Source organism: Metopolophium dirhodum, chromosome 6 (genome assembly GCF_019925205.1).
Source record: "Metopolophium dirhodum isolate CAU chromosome 6, ASM1992520v1, whole genome shotgun sequence".
NCBI classification, from domain to species: domain Eukaryota; kingdom Metazoa; phylum Arthropoda; class Insecta; order Hemiptera; family Aphididae; genus Metopolophium; species Metopolophium dirhodum.
This window is the reverse complement of record NC_083565.1, coordinates 6,067,541-6,085,166: the sequence shown is the minus strand read 5'-3', so window position 1 is coordinate 6,085,166 and position 17,626 is coordinate 6,067,541. Positions and strand designations below refer to the sequence as shown.

The 17,626-nt window shown below is 27.8% G+C and overlaps 1 protein-coding gene across 10 annotated transcripts in view; it reads right to left on the bottom strand.

The window, feature by feature from the left end:
• Positions 1–17,305, bottom strand: part of LOC132947191 (sorbin and SH3 domain-containing protein 2) — a 57,905-nt gene extending 40,600 nt beyond the window's left edge. For 2 of the 10 annotated variants that reach the window (XM_061017418.1, XM_061017402.1), the window contains exons 1-2: positions 16,918–17,305; positions 8,103–8,199 (exon numbers count right to left, since the gene is read on the bottom strand). In XM_061017418.1, the coding sequence (XP_060873401.1) occupies positions 8,103–8,198 (96 nt within the window). In that variant the 5' untranslated portion in view covers position 8,199; positions 16,918–17,305. Of the gene's footprint in view, positions 1–1,087; positions 1,512–2,755; positions 2,816–8,102; positions 8,200–16,917 lie in introns of those variants that run through there. The other 8 variants (XM_061017401.1, XM_061017403.1, XM_061017413.1 and 5 more) reach the window with 6 other exon arrangements.
• Positions 17,306–17,626: the final 321 nt, after the last annotated feature.

The window sequence follows — 17,626 nt, the reverse complement described above, 5'->3', positions numbered from 1 at the left end:
TTTTCATATTTATAACTTTTTTGTTTATAGTTGAATTTATTAAGTCGATATAATATTACGATGCATTGTTACTGTGGTTCTTTTTACATTTTTTTCACCTTGAAGATAATCTATAAAAAGGATGAAATATATATTTTTATAATGAAAATGAAACAATAATACATTATAATCAAAACGTTTTTATACGTTGCAACTGTTGCACGTTTGAAACTTTGAACAAAGAAAAACAAAATAATTTTGTTTATTCAATAGGACCCTAATAATTTTATTTATTCAATATAGGTACCTATTTATCATATTGCAATAGATAATTCATCATTATTTTTGTATAAGCTCATTTGCATATCACAGCATCCAGAAGTACGACCAATGATATATCAATGAGCAATGATCCACTTCACGTAAGTATTCAATAACGAGTATCAAGTATATATGATATATATATAACCAGTGGCGTAATTTTGCCACAATAAAATTGTATTTTTAGCAAGGGGGGCATTTGTCCCCCTGAAAATTTTGCAGGGGCAATAAGATATCCTCCTCACAGATATGTCAACAGTAGACATTTTTAAATTTTCTAAGATGCATAGGAAGAATTCAATACCTACATTTAACACAGCTACGTTTGTATAAGATAAAAATATTCTTTTTTCTAATATAATTGCATAAAGTAGCTACATTTATTTCATATTTCTTCTGTTCTATAATAATAATGTATTGTCAACGGTATAAATAGGTATATTGGCTACAAAAATAATCCAATAGTATTATTTTATGAATTATGATTATAGGATTATCATCACATTATTTTCTCCATAGACCTATAATATTATAAGTCTATGATTTTTGCCAAACAACCATAGCATTTTTTTTTAATGAACTCTTATGTACCTATCTGCTTATAATATTATTTAACGACATGGGTACCTACTATTTGTTTCTAAGCCATAAAATGAGTTTTAAGACTATAGTCAAAATAATCAAACCGTTTTTTTATGATTTCGATTAGCGAATTAATTATTTTGCCCTCTCCCTAGTTTTTCACTCAATTAAGCCGCTGTTTAAAACTATGTAAGAATGATAATACCTTATTTTTATTTTGGGTCGCTAAAATGTTAGCCAACAACACGTCTCTGAACCTTCTAGCCGAATAATGAAAATGCACGTGTGCATCGGATACCGTTTCGACAAGCATTTAAAATAGTCGTATGACGTATAAAGCACAGGTAAAACAATATAATAGTAGGTATTCAAAAATAATTAAATTTCACATACGTAATCACGTCACTATATATAAAAATTTGATACAAATATAATAAAATATATCGAAACGCAGTACGATAATAGGTAGTAATAAAACTTTTTTTTTTTCAAACAGGACGGAGAAAATTAAATTTTAAAGTGTAGTATTATGACGACAATTTTATTGTTATAGCGTTCGGGTAAAATCAAAAAAGTCGAAAAACATCGTAGCAGCGTCGTAGGTATATACGGCGGTAATCGTGAAGAAGTACTGATGATGTATAGGTAATAAATATTTCACGTCGGACACAATATCATCTATGGTGGGTCGAGCATAAAACGGCAGAAGGAATAGGAAGGAAGGAAGAATGAAAAATAAAACGGTGGTAGCAGTGGTTGCAGCATCTTAGCCGCGGTATGTATAATAATGACCACAGCGGTGGTATAAGAATGGATTATTTGGGCAAATGAACCGTAGTGGAATGCGACCGGCAGACCTTGAACACCATATCATAATAATATAATATAATCGTATATTAAATGTAGAGGGACTCGACCGCGGCCATAGTATTAGACTATTCACGGAGCCATGGAGACATTACTGGGAATGGTTTTTTGGGGTTTGCTTTTTTTTCAATGCAAATCATTTATTGCAAGAGCCAAGAGGTGCGATCGGAATGCGTATAATATGCGGAACGTTGTATAAGACACATACCAATAACATCTCATATATAATTATTATTTACATAATATACAATAAGTATCATTTTAATTCGCCGTATTTCACACGTGCAGCACTGCAGCTCTGCACTCGATTAGTATGTAATAGACGATATACTATTATATACCTACGTGTGTGCATGTGCAATCCATTGTAAAACGATATCGCAGTGAAAGCCGTAGATAGGTATAGGTACTTATTATATTATAATATTATAATATAGTATAATATAGTCAGTGCTGCAGGATATTCAGCAATATTATAATAATATTATTAAACCAGAAGTATAAATTATACATAATTAAAATTAAATTAAACGGTTATATTTTCACATAAACACTTTTTACTACCTATTCAGTTATTTTGAACTTATAATAGTTATGGTTAAATGTATGTTTTTATGATTATACCCACATAAAACGTACGTTTTTTTAAATCCATGGAAATGGTATATCTTTAAATGAGTCCATTAAAGTACCCTCGATTATCACCATTTATCAATATTGTTTTTTATTGTTTAATGAAATAAGAATGTGAACTATTTTTTATTTAAATATGCTAAACCTATTAAAAAATCTTTACAAAGCTCTATAAAAACTGTAAGTAATGATGAATGAATTATCAGTAAACAAACTAAAATAATATATATAAAGCTGTGGCATAATTAACAAATATAACTTAGCCAGAATACAAACTCGTAAATTATAAGATTTATGTTCGTAACAATAATATTAACAAACACAATACGCAACAAACAAAATAATCATCGAAATATTGTATGTTTTAACTTACGTTTTTGAAGTTTATAAGTTCATCGATGTGCATAGTGTTAGTCATTTTTCTGACTTTTTATTAATAAATAAGAGTATTGAACTATTGAATACTAAACCTTTTATACATTAAAAAAAAAAGTGTCCATCAATAATTTTATATTCGTGCCTCTATCTTCGGTAACTTAATAACTCATAAAATCATCATATTAATCTGCAAATGAAACTGGTAAGATTTTTTTTTTGAAACAAAATTACATAATCATTATTTAATAGGAAATTCAGCAAAAAAATTATATATATATATACATTCATAGTAGTTTTAGTGGCTTTATTTATAACAATATTAATAATTTAAAAACGTTAAATATCACATATAGAATACAATTTATAAGAATAGAAATTTTAAAATACGTTCGTAATTTGTATATTAGTGCACACACTACAGAATTGTACGGACTAACCATATTATTCTGCAATTTTACGTGACATACATAATTTTCTCGAACAAATCTATTTTTAGCTTGTTAAAATACGAAGACCTTCGCCTTAAACGCAGTTAGAAAATATATTTTCAATAGATGCGTAAATATACAGTGTAATTATTATTTTATTATAAGAGATAAACTGTCATAATGTACAATAGTATGCAATAGGGATTTTATATAATTTTATATCAAAATGACACAATGCGAGAACTATAAACTTAAATCAACATTTTCTTATAAACATTAAACAGCAATAACTTTTTTTTGTACATTAATTTAAACAATAATAATTGTAATACAATACAAATATATCTGTTATATATCAAAAACACAAAAAATATATTTACATTTTTCATAGTTAAATGACTTACACGAATATCCGTACATTTTTATATATAACACAAATAACAGTAAATACACTATATGCGTAAGACTATTTTATATATAAATGTAACCAGTTCATCGTAGCAGTTAAGGTTGAAAAAAATAATAATCGTATTATACGTTTATACAGTTGATTATAATTTATATAGCTAGGATGTGACTGAATGGTTCCAAGAACTGTATCACGGTTCCGAATACGTACAATCACTTTTTTTTAACAATTTCTATCCAGCAATACCATATTGTTGTCCATTGATCTTTTACAATTATAATTCTTACTATAAGAATTAAACACAATATTTTGTTACTTTAAACTTGGAACTGACAATTTTATTTCTGGGTACGACTGATGCCAATAATGGCATAAAAAAATATAAATATAATTAACACAAAGATAATTATACGAAACTTATTAATATGTCCTTGATATCTAATATAATATTATAATTATCATCATCATAATATAATATGTATATAATTTAACCTAATATACCAACTACTGTAATGTAATGTATAGCAATGTGTCTGTGAAACACAATAAAAAGACTAGTGTTACTTATACCTACATTGACACATTGTAATTTATATGAAAATTAAGGCTATTGGTTAAATTTTTAATAATTATGATTAGTGTATAATATATAATAATGACTAGAGCTCGGAAGTTGATGACCTAAAAAACATAAATTAATGACTAGAGAAAATATGCAAATATGGTCCAAGCATTTAAAAATGCGCTCGTAAACATTTAAAAGCCTTATAAATATAAAGATATTTTTTTTTATAAGAATATTTTAATAAGAATTAATTTTAATGCATATAATTTTAATTGTTTACATTAAATAGTAAAATACTAGTATAATTCTATTGTTATAAATACATACAGTTTATTAATATTATTTATTATGTTTAAAAAATTCAAATTTTTTGTCAAATAAATACTTTTATGATTTAAATTAAATTAATTTTTGTAAAGTTCGAAATGAATCATAATCGAAAAAATAGTCATGTTAATTAATAGATTGATTAAAATTTAACTGAAATTACAAAAATGATTGGAAAATACCGAGTAAAAATTATTTAAAAGACATTTTTAGCTAGTAAAACATCATCAAAGACAATCTAAAAAAAATTAAAAGTCAACATATTCCTAATTTAATAATAATATGGATCAACATTCAATATTTCAATATACAATCATTTTCAACCAGTGTTTTATACCTATATATTCAATAAAATAAATATTCTAGCAATATGCCAGTATATAATATGCAACCCCTATATTTAAATGAGTATTGTGGGCGATAGGTGGGTTAATCTTAACAGTAAACACTTTACGAATCGAAAAGTACTATTATTTTATTTTATTTTAAATAGTTACAAAACCACTTTTTTCAATTTTTTTTTACGAACGAGTACTTATTTAGATAAACAAGTGGAGTGGTTACTTATAAACTGCTTCTGAGTATAAAATCAAAAATATGTATATTGTTATTTAAAACAGTAAAAATTGTGGAGTGGTTACTTATAAACTGCTTCTGAGTATAAAATCAAAAATATGTATATTGTTATTTAAAACAGTAAAAATTAAAAAAATACATAAGAAGCAATAGCAATAATTTTCTTTCTTTCAAAAATGTTAATAGTTTCTTAATTATAGAGCGTTTTGCATTTAAAGAATCACTAAATCCATATGATACATTTATACGTATGTAGGTAAACCTACATATTATCATTGGGTATAATATACTATATTATATTGTATATTATTATTTTTAACACTGATCTAAAAATGCAAGCACAATACGATATTATGTTCACATATTATATATACGATATTATATCTACGTAGTATCTACTAAAAACTGTTAAATTTTATTCACGTATTTTTTTAAAAATCGTATTCATTAACAAATATTATAATAATTAAACAATTTATTTATTGGCTATTTTTCGCGTGATTTTTGTTAAAAGAGCAGTGACGTTATTATAATTAATATTGTATGCTTATTCGTAAAAACAAATAGTTCTAAGTATATTTTCGTAGAACTAGAAAGACAGAACGGAATCATAACTGATTGATTATAATAAACTTTTTTTTCAAAATTTTTATTTTACAAGATTGTACACAATTATTATTGTCATCAATATGAGACAAACAATGGTTCATCAGAGCGATGATGATGATAGAAAAGGGGTGGAAAATAACAGAAAATCTCGAGTGGCTGTGGGCCACGTGTTTATTGTCGAAAATCCATGACGTCACGCGTTGTCCATATAATACGAATATATATTATGCTTGACTGCAATACACACGATGGTTTTCTGCGACAATATCTTTCGTTTTGTCAGTACTCCAATGTCGATTACGGCGGCAGCGCACCGCACAAGTGAAATATTTTTCTCCGAGTGCTATTTATACTGGGCACAACGAGCTCTTTCTATATAATAATATACGATCTTAACCTATCCCCGACCGCGCGCGGGCGGTCGTAGTTTTACCGCACTCGATACTATATGAAAACATGGCCCGAAGCCAACGTATATATTATCATGGGATTATCGAGGCAGTGTCGTAGTTATGGCAGGCACTATATACGAGCATAGGTGAAAATAGACGGGGGTTTTTGGGGCTTGATCCCCCCCCCCCCAACGTATTAAAAATACCCCTCGATAATGTTTCAGAATGCAATTCAATTATGTACTCACAAATTAAAGTAGATTAAAAATTATTATGGAGCAATTTCTACAAAAAAAATTGAATATAATAAATAAATATATTTTATTACCCGATGGTTATTGTCTTCCGATGATATGATTATAAATTATTAACTTTACCATGATAGCATATAGAGCAATATTGTAAACATTTTCAGAAACTGAAAGAATTTTAGAATAATTATTATAATTTATAACTGTCTAAGTTTATAGTGGTACCTATTATACACCATTTTCGCTTACCTATGTAGGTACCTATATGGAGATGTGGAAATATGTTTACAATTAACAAACAGCAAACTTACCATAAAGACTGCTGCAAATTCAGAATAAAAACTACACCATAGTATTTTGATCATATATACATTGCATATAATATATACCCCAGTAAAACCTATACATTAACTGAGAAAAAAAAAAACCTACACCGAATTGTCGAACCAGAAAATAGGTACCAAAAGTGTGCTACTTGTTGGAAAGACTATACGTCACATTCGCTAAAATTCGGAGACGATTTGCTTACAAAATACATCAGTCGAAGTTATGATTTCGTGGTCACATATGGACCACGCGTTATCGTTATTCGTTTATCGAACGATGTCAGACAATTTTTTTATTTAATTCACGCCGTCATGGATCATCCTCTTCAACTGGTTTATTTACAATAGGGAATAGTAATAACTAATAATATACCTATTGTCCAATGATAATTAATGATTTCAGATTTGTTTTGAAGGATTATGAAGTGTTTGATTGATTATAATAATATACCGTGGTTGAAATTAATCTCGAATCTGTAAACAAACAATTCTCACATCGGACTCACCTATTTAAAAACGATAATAATATTATTACACATGTATAAGCATACGATAGGTACAAAGGTGTTTTGGCGCGCAGGAAGTAAATGTATTTTAGTGGTATAAACTATTGAAAAAATAACAATAAATTACCACGGGAAAATATTCAAACGTTAACCTATATTTCAACAAATAATTATGAATAGTATTTTTAGCTCTGTTTTATTTTTAGTTTGCTATGTAATATTTTAAAATTGGACATAACGTTGCGGTACCATAATTAAAATTTTAAATGAATTATAGTATTCAATAATAATTTTAAGTAGGTAGGTACATTCTTTTAAAATCTAAAAATAATTCAAAACACTTACCTATTTTTTATCCACAATAAAGTTTTCTTTCATAAGGCAATTAACTGATAGTTTCCTGTTATTCGATATTGTGTTTATACTTTTACCAGGTATTATACATATAAATGATATTTTAATAAATATCCAACTATTTAATACAATTAATATTAAAATACTCATTACTCGTACCAAAACATAATCTGTAGCACGTCATTCGTCGCGGACACACATACTGACATACACAATTTTAACCGATATAATGTATTTAAATAAGTATTATTTCACTTGTCATATATTATAAATGATTATATTTTATACCTATGAAGATATGAATTCGATACCAATTGCCAGTATGAGATTTGTGTTGTAGGGACTAGGGAGATACGTAAATAGTACCAACGTGGGTAACATAATATGTTATCATATTATGATTTTTTAAAATATATTTTGTTGGTAAACACTTTTGCGGGGCTTCAACATTGTAAACTCGAGTAACCAACTTAGGGAGATTAAAGTAATTTACAGTAGCTTAGTTAATTAGTTAGTTAACAGTTAGTTCGATATAAAATGATAGGTTTAGTGTCGCTAATAGATTATAGACTAGTAAAAATTATAAATTTCTGTATTACCCTTGATATTTTCAATGGCGATCCTGTATTTTTTCCTCCAGTCATTCGGAATCCCCACGGTGGTCCTTCGTTCAAAATTATCACTTTATCTGGCATCCTGTAACATTACATTTATATATTAAAACATAATATGAATATAACATTGTTTTACTTAATGCATGCAATATGGTTATTTAACTAAATAATACAAACGATGAAAATAAAAAAACAAGTTGATTAAATGTCGGTTACATTCATCATTATCGCAAGACATTAATTAATGTTTAATAGAAATAATTAATTGATAACAACATAATATGTTGCGTGTAAGTGTACAACTATACTTAATATATTTTATTATCATAACATAGTATAATCTATTTTTATTAATAATTTCAAGTCTTTTTTATATCTAAATGCTCACCTATATCATTCAATCAAAAATGTGTAAAAAGATAATTAAGGTTAAAAGTTATAGGTAGCTGGTAATCGGTAGATACATCATTTAGATAAACCGTAATAGTGGACAATATAAAAATCACTTTGTACGTAGTTAATTCTATAGTTACTAAAACGAGTAATATAGTGTATAAATAGGATACAGTCATACAAATAACTCTACTTAAAAAAAAAAAAAAAATGATTTTAGTTTATCTACCTAATAATTACGAAAGATCATAATATAATTATCAAACTTCATGTTTTATTAAAAAAAAATACAAAATTTAATTTATATAATTATTAATTATATACTTATTTAAATTAAACCTATAATTTACCAATAATTTTATTGTTTTCCAGACGTTTCCAGAATTCAAGATAATCATACAATTAAAATAACAGATATCACACTGACATAGGTAAAAAAATCTTCTCAAATAAATGCAATTGAAGTGTTTGTCTGTTTGTCCGTGCTAATCTTTGAAACAACTATACCGATTTTGACGGGATTTATATAAACTGGTAGAAGACTTGGCAAGAAATGATCCGAGCTACTTTTCATCTCAGAAATATTTATGTTTCCCGCGTAAAAATTTAAAAACTGTTGAAATTAGAGGCAACTTTTTTACAATAATTGTCATCATACCAAGTACCTATCAACTTATATTTTTTCACTGGTTATTTCCCGTATCACTTATCCAATCTCGGGAATTATGTTAATTTTTAGGCCGAACTATGGAGCAGGTTAGGTTTTAAGCATAGTTTTACAGACCAAACTCCTATCTCCGGAAAATTGAGGAAGAAAATAGGAATACACCATCTATCCTGTTTTTACAGTGACATTTTAAAAACATTTCTACGGAACCACTCATTTGACTATATATTTAATATATTATGTTAAAAATGTGTTATTTACATATTTTGTTCTTCATTTTTGCGGGTGAAAGTATACTTAGCTAGGTTGATTTGATCATGAAGTTTATACACTTAAATCAAAATACACTGAGTGGCAAACACCTTATTTTATAATTTATTATAAAGTTTTTCTAGTGAAGTCAGAGTAATATAGCTAGTTAACAATAAAATATTAATACCTAATAATCAAAAAACAAAAATAAATTTGATATGTAGAATGGGCTTGTGGCTATAGGTACTTTATATTTTAAAGGGGTACATGTCCCAGAAAATGTTACGAAACCTAGTCAAGTGTTGTATTGAAATGTGTATATCCTATATATATGTTGAAATTTGACATGTCTATTAATAATTATAGTAAATCGATAAATGCTGTATTCTTAAGTAACGGAAAAAAAATTTCAATTATTTAAACTTTAAAGTTTAACTACCTAGTTTGTCATCAAAGTAAATAATATTTATCATTAATTAGGTACCTATATTACATTCAACATTTTATCAAATGAAAATAATAAGCTCCAAATATAACAGAAAGAGTTGAAACAAAAATTGAAAAATATACTTGTGTATAAAACATTAAAATAGTAGGTATAAGTGATTTATATTATTTCTCTTTAATTTTAATTTACATGGTCTATTGCAATATTATCAGTTTATTTTAATACGGAGATTCTTTATAATAAATTAAAATATATAATAGTAAACACTACCTATTAATTAATATTAATACTATGAAAGGAAAACGCAAAATTATTATATGGACACTATAGTCCAGAGTGTAAATATGTTGCACAACAGATAAATACAATTTTCCTTGAATATTTGTCATATTTTACTAAGTGTTTAATTTGGCAAATCCGCAAATACCACAATATTTAGCAAGATCAAAAATATATAGGTAACTCTTAGACATTTTAGATAAATAATTATTAATACTAACCAATCTAGGTACTTAATTTGTATATTTCGAAGGCTGACAACTGTTTTTTTACCACTTGAGTTAACCAATTTGAATTCGTAGTACAAAATAAATACAGTTATATTCTAAATAATTAATTATAAAAATTGTAAGTACGCATTAAACTGTTTAAACTATTGTACTTGTGTAATTTGGTATATACCTATAGGTACTGTTAAAAGAATATAAATTATTTTTCCTCTAATAGTATTTCATATTTATTTTATGTTTAATAACACATATATTATGGTGGATTTAAAAAGTAACTGTCAAGAATTTGTTATTTTATTAATTTAAACGAATTATTTAACATAATTTATTTTAATAGGTAAATAGGTATCTTGTATCTATATTGAGGTGATAAAACAATAAACTAGTATTTTTTATTAGATATAATATACTTTTGTAATTTGTCATATTATTATAGTTTCTAAGTTGTAAGGCGTAGAATTTGATGCAAATATGGCCATATGGTTTTATAACTAAAATAATAAATTCTGTATAAAAGTTTAATATTTTAAAACAATGTGACCTTTGAAAATAGTATCACTGACCTTTACCTCTAGAGTCCCCAGATACGAGACATTATAGTTCCATGAAACTAATCAAGTTGATATACATATAAACTATACAGACAGTATAACAAATAACACATTTAAAACAGTGGCGTAGACATGATTTCTGAAAAGGGGGGGGGGAATAAAAAAAGAAAACGACATAGCTAAAAGGGAGGGGGAAATTGGAAAATCCCCCACCCTCTCAAAACTTTTTACTTAGGTAGTAAAATATTTTACTATAAGGAACAATGAATATAATTTGAATTGGTTCAAAATTCACATCAAACACAATATGGATGATTATTGACTCCAAAGCCAATGGGGGAGAGATCTGATTCCCCCCTTGTATACGCCACTGATTTAAAACGATCTAGACGATCCTTTTATCCATTATAAATAAAATAAGAAATGTTTAGGTACGTAATGCAAATTCCATTAAAAAAAAGAATGGCCAAATAGGTATCAAAATTAATAAACAATAGCTAAATATTTAATTTTCCATAACAGATCATTAGTTAAATCCTATTTAATGTTGCCACTTTTGTCTTATTATAAACGCTTAAAATATATGCTGTACCATTAAACATTTAACATAAATATAGATCAAATGACTTAAAAAAATCTACGAGTTAACTTAAATAGATTTCATCGTATTGAATTATGTTTAATTCTAAGAAAAATTCTATTATTTTCTTCCTGAATTTTAGTTTTTAATAAATTAAAATTGGAACTATAATATGTTGAATTAAGACACGCAAATCAACATGTATTTAGAATTTACAAATTCATTAATGATTCTATTAATAATTAATTACAAGTAATAATAATTATTAATTACCCACTTCTTTAACTTGGATCTTAATATTCCTTGTTATTCGTTTAAGTAAAACAATTTGTTTTTTGAAAAGTTCAAAGTTAAAAAATGTACAATTAATAGTTAATTTTTATAGATCATATTGAATATTATTATTCACAACATTTTATCCAATATTGTAAAAATATGAACTTCAAACGCTCATAAAATTTAATTTGATTTGCTTGTGGACATTTTATTTTTGATAAAGGTAGACAAACTTATGAATAATCTTGTATTACATTTTCAAATCTTAGATTTAAAAAGAAAATTTTTATGAATTCTTAACTCAAAATAATTTGCAAATCTTCGTGATTTTTTCAAGATTTGAACTTTAAATGGTTATAAAAAAAAACTGTGACTAAGGACTTTTAATATTTTTTAAATCTCATTGTAACAATGTAGAAGGAGCTTTGTATTAAATATGCAAGCTTTTTTACACAACAAATAAAGTTTTATTGACATTCATAGGAAAAAAACCTAAAAAAGTTGGAAACAGAATAAATCCGTAACAGCTCAAAACAAGTAAAAATATTTTGAAAACTTTTTCATGTATAGAAAAGGCTAATTTAAACATTCAGTGAAAATTTCATGTATTTACGATCATTTGATTTAGAGTAACACCAAAAGCCAAAATCGATTTTGTCAAAAACTGATTTTGTGTAAAAATTCCCGTATTTCCGGGCGTTTTTGAAAACTATTGGGAATTTTAAATTTTGACCTCCTAAAAGTACCAACTAGATAACTTTCCCATTGAACAAGATACTGAAGTTGAAAATCGACACAAAAATAAAAAAACACAACATTGTAAAACTTAATACATTCATCGCTCCGCTCAGAATCTAAATCTCAAACTAAAACAATTTTATAGAGTTACATCTTTATTACTTAATTATTAAATATTGTGAGTAGTATTTAAATTAACTAGTAAGGTATAGATACTATATATTTTAAAGAACACACTTACATACTTAAATAGTTCAATGACTGTCATTAATGTAATGAATTGAAATATAAGAACAAAAGTATTGAAAAGCAAAAAAAAATAATATTAAATCTATTAGAACTGACTTTCATAAGTGAAAATAAATAAAACTTGATTTATTTATTATTTTAAAAAGACTAATGTCGTAATGCACCAATATCAAACATAATATTATTATAACAATATGAAAATATTCTAGTAGGTGTCTACTAAATACTGTTTTAAAATAAAGTATAAATCTATAAATATAAGACAATAGTAGTTGAATAAAAAGCATCTGAAATTAAACTCATGTGTAACACTAATGGACAATGGTTATACTTCAAACACTAAACGACGCGGGCGTAGGTTACAACATATAATATTTTGATTTACTTTTATAAAAATGTATACATATGTAAATATATTATATTGTCCAATTAAATATTTTTTAAATTTCAATTAATCCCAAATGTTTATTTGCTAAAATTTAATTTATAAAAAGAGAACATTATTTACGCTCTAATTACAAAGATATTCACTCGATTTCTCATGTAGCGATTTTGTTATTTTGTTGTAATTCAAAAACTAATAACTTTAGATACATGAAAATTTTACCGAATATTTATATTCTCATTTTCTATACACCATAAAATTTTTAAAATTTTTTGACTCTTTTTGAGCTGTTTACGGGACTAACAATATTTTGGTTTTTTTCATAATTTTTCAATAAAATTGTATTTGTTGGGAAAAAAAGCAAGAAAATTTAATACAAGGCTCCTGATATATTGTTTAAATGGCAGTTGAAAAATATTAAAAATATATAGGCACAATTTTTTTTTTTGATAAGCATTTAAGGTTAGGTTAGGAATTTTGACAAAATTTATCAAATTTAAAATTTAATAATTATTCTATCGTTAAAAATTTATAAAACGTTCAACTTTTATTGCTAAGGATTGAAAATTTAAAACAAGGTTCTACGTAAATAGGTAAATATATAAATTACTTTATTCACAATAATATCAACAAATATACTTAGTAATATCATAGGCTGACTGACTGTTTTCGCTCTGTTTTTCTTATACAATAGATTATATCATTGAATTCAAATTTAACACCATCCATTACAATGATCCACTTGTAACCTACTGTACAGCAGTGCGACATCCACTTACCCGCTTTTTTTTACACAATTACTTAAACATTTATTTGGGTTAATTTAGAATCTTTTAATGACATATTTGTAATTGACGTTTATATACACAAAAATAATCATCAATATATTTAGAATTTTTGTTGTATGATGAAACAGATTAGAATATTAAATATTCAAATATTCGAATACATAGTTGTATGTAATTATTAATTATATCTACCATGAATAATCAAATAAGAAGTAAATACGAAAGTATAAATTTGTATGTGAGTTGTATATATACTAGTTTACTGTAGGTTATATAAAACTAGCGGGTGGTGACCTATACGATAACAAATCTATCCGAACACAGACTTTCTTCGAAATATTATCATTTATATGTACAATGTACATTGTACAAGAATCCTATTTTAATTTTAGTTGATTATAATAAGGAATAAAGATTGTAAAATTGTATGGTTCTATACTTCTATGTAACGAATTCGAATGTTGTTAAATTCATGATTTTGATAACTCTTATTTTTTTGTAAATATGATATATTAAATTTTTTTCCAATATAAGTGAGAATTGACAAAATGTAGTGCACTGACCTATAATATGTATAATAACTGATGTTTAGCAAAATAGATTCAAAAAAGTTTATCCCTTTTAATAACTACACATGTTAAATTTAACGCAGCGTATGGTTTCAACACTATAGGTACTAGGTACTCGTGTATATCATATACTTAATATGTATACGTATTGAATTTGTATGCAATAAGAAATATATAAATATATATAATGCAAGCCTCCTATACATAGGTTTTACGAAATGAGGAACAATATTACAACAATTATCATCGTTGTTTGATGTTTTCCATGAATTAATACGAAATCATATTATCCTTATTTTTCGGTAAATCGTATCTACTTATATAATAGGTACTTATAATTTGGTACATCATACACAAATGAGTATATGACATGTTATAATCTATAGTGTCTGGTTTATTTTGTAACGCGTGGTCCTAGGGTATCATAGAGATTGAAGAATCTAGACCCTATGCCCCTATAGAGTACACCTTTAGTATACCTATAGAGTATCTACAGTCACCAAAGACTGCCAGAGGTATTCTGAATTTACGTGGCATGGTTGCTAATTGTCTCCCCCCCCCATCACCGCTAATTTCAAGATAAAATTTAATGTATTTTATAGATTTTATAAAATTAAATATATGAATAACTAATTCAAAAAATAAAAACGTACAATTATTATTAACTAAATTGCAATAAACAATCATTGCAGAAATCCATACCTATGCAATAAAATAACTTGTAAAATAAGAATAAGTCAGTAAGTTCAATATATTAAAAATTATTTTTTAACGATTAGACAATAATGAACTTGATTTGTGATTTTGATATTGATAATATACATTGAATAACAACTAATGTTATTAATTATTATATTTGATATTAATATTTACAATTATAATATTTCAAATGCGTATGACATACGACATACCCCAACAAAAATGCTACCAGGAAAAACCACCAGGCACTGCAGGCAGCCACTATAATACTATAGCAACTTATACTAGTATCTATACTTTGGTAGCATGGGTAAATACATATATTATAGGTAAATTACTATATCATATCTGATAATATTTAATATGTATAATGTATATAGTATAAAATATAATATAATGGCTTCAGTCACATTTCCCTGTCGTGGTTACGTGCGGTACAATCGTCGACTTGGCAGCTTGGCCCAACGTCGGAGGAAACAAAACCGTCGACGGACCTGAAGTGGGGGGGGGGGTAAGGAAAATGGGAACCTTAACTAAATATTCAGATCTTTTAGTGTACCCCTACTATTTTTTCTACTAGTTTACAAAGTTAATAATTTTTTTTTTATATAAATAAAAACTAATTACACAATATATTATGTATGTAAGTATTGATATCACAATAGCAGGTACAGACGTACAGTGATAAATGATGATTATGTAATAATTACGTACCTATAGTATTTGGGTAGAATGTGATAAGTAACCACGGTTGTAGCTATATTTATAACCGTGTAACCCATAGGTGCAAATATGGGGGAATTTAGGGCTAAGCCCCCCAAAAATGTCCATAACCCCCCAAAACACTTCCTATATTTTAATTTTAAGCTTATTCAATATTATCAAAGTACAGCTTTAGCCCCCCCCCCCCCCAAATCCCAAATGCTATTTACGCCTATGTTGTAACCGCAAACGATAAAATACAAGAAGACAATATTAAAAATAACAAATATTCTCATTTACGGAGCATTGATCAAATCCAGATTAATAAAAAATGTTTGTTTACAGTGTTAAATGTATTTTGTTGATAAACGTTGAAAGGTTAGTTTAGGAAAGGGCAAAGGCATCTCCTGCGGTATCAACTCAGTTCTTACATTCTTTCTTGCTATAATATTATGATTAAAATTTGAGACTCATTTTAGATCATTCAGACAAAAAATGTATGTATGTTATGTACCTATCTATGAATATAGGTGTAATGTACCTATATATTTATATATAGAATATATTATTATAACTAACCTAATAAAAATATTTAAAACTATAAGTAATTCATTAATAATTTATTTAAAAAAATTGCCAGTATTACTTGCAAAAATCCAACCGCCTACCGTGCTTATACGTTACAACGGTTGAAACTCTTCAGTAAGGCCGCGTATTATTATAAGGTTAAGATATAAAATGTTTGTTGGTTTGTTTGATAATAATATGTTTGAGGGTGTAATAAGAGGGAGTGCGGCGGGAAGGGGCGCGAAGCCTTTCATGGGCATTTTACGTATATTCAATATTAATTACAGGTTGTGACGAAAAATGTTTTTTTGTGTCATCAGAGAACCTCCGATATTAATTTTCCAAGTCAAGCTCTGTCGACAGACCAACTAAAGACCTACGAATCACCGTTATCAATTATTATATTATACAGCATCATTATACGTACACTCGTGGTGAACCGATTACGCGATCGTCGTCGCCGCCGTCTTCGTCGTCCTCGTCCCGGTGGCACACGCGGTGTTCTTATGCTGCAGCCGCGATATTAAATACCTACACGTTTAAATATTTCGGAAATAGAGTTGCGCTCTCGTCGTATGTGACTGCAGCTTAACGTACGTAGGTACGGCGAGGCGCAGCTCCGTTTGGCGCACAAAAGTCACGCGCGCGTACACGGCAGTGAGGCCGGCGGACCGCGTTTCTTCGGACTCGGTGCCAGAAAGCTGCGGCGGCGGTCTGCCGATCGTTGGCGGGGCGGGACAGGCGGGCGGTTGACGCGCGCCGCACAGCTGCTGACTCGGCGGCGCCTCCGCGCGGCCGATCGGTCGCCCCCTCCGAGACCGTGTGGTAGTCGACGTCGTCGGCGACTGCTGCACGACCCGGCGCGCCGAAATTTCAAGGGTTGACCGACGAATTTTCGCGTAGTGGACACCCCACCGCGTAACCGGGGTCGTGGTCGACACACGGCGCGACAGGGTCAGGGCGTATTTCGCGTACAATTCCACGTGATAGCTAGAAATAGGTACTGCCTTCATACTACGGTTTAATATTATATAATAATATATTGTACAGAACTCGTTGCGGAATAGTTAATTTTGAAATATGAACTAGTTCGTTCAACTAATTTTTGCTAAAAGGGACTTGTTTCGTCCAAGTTT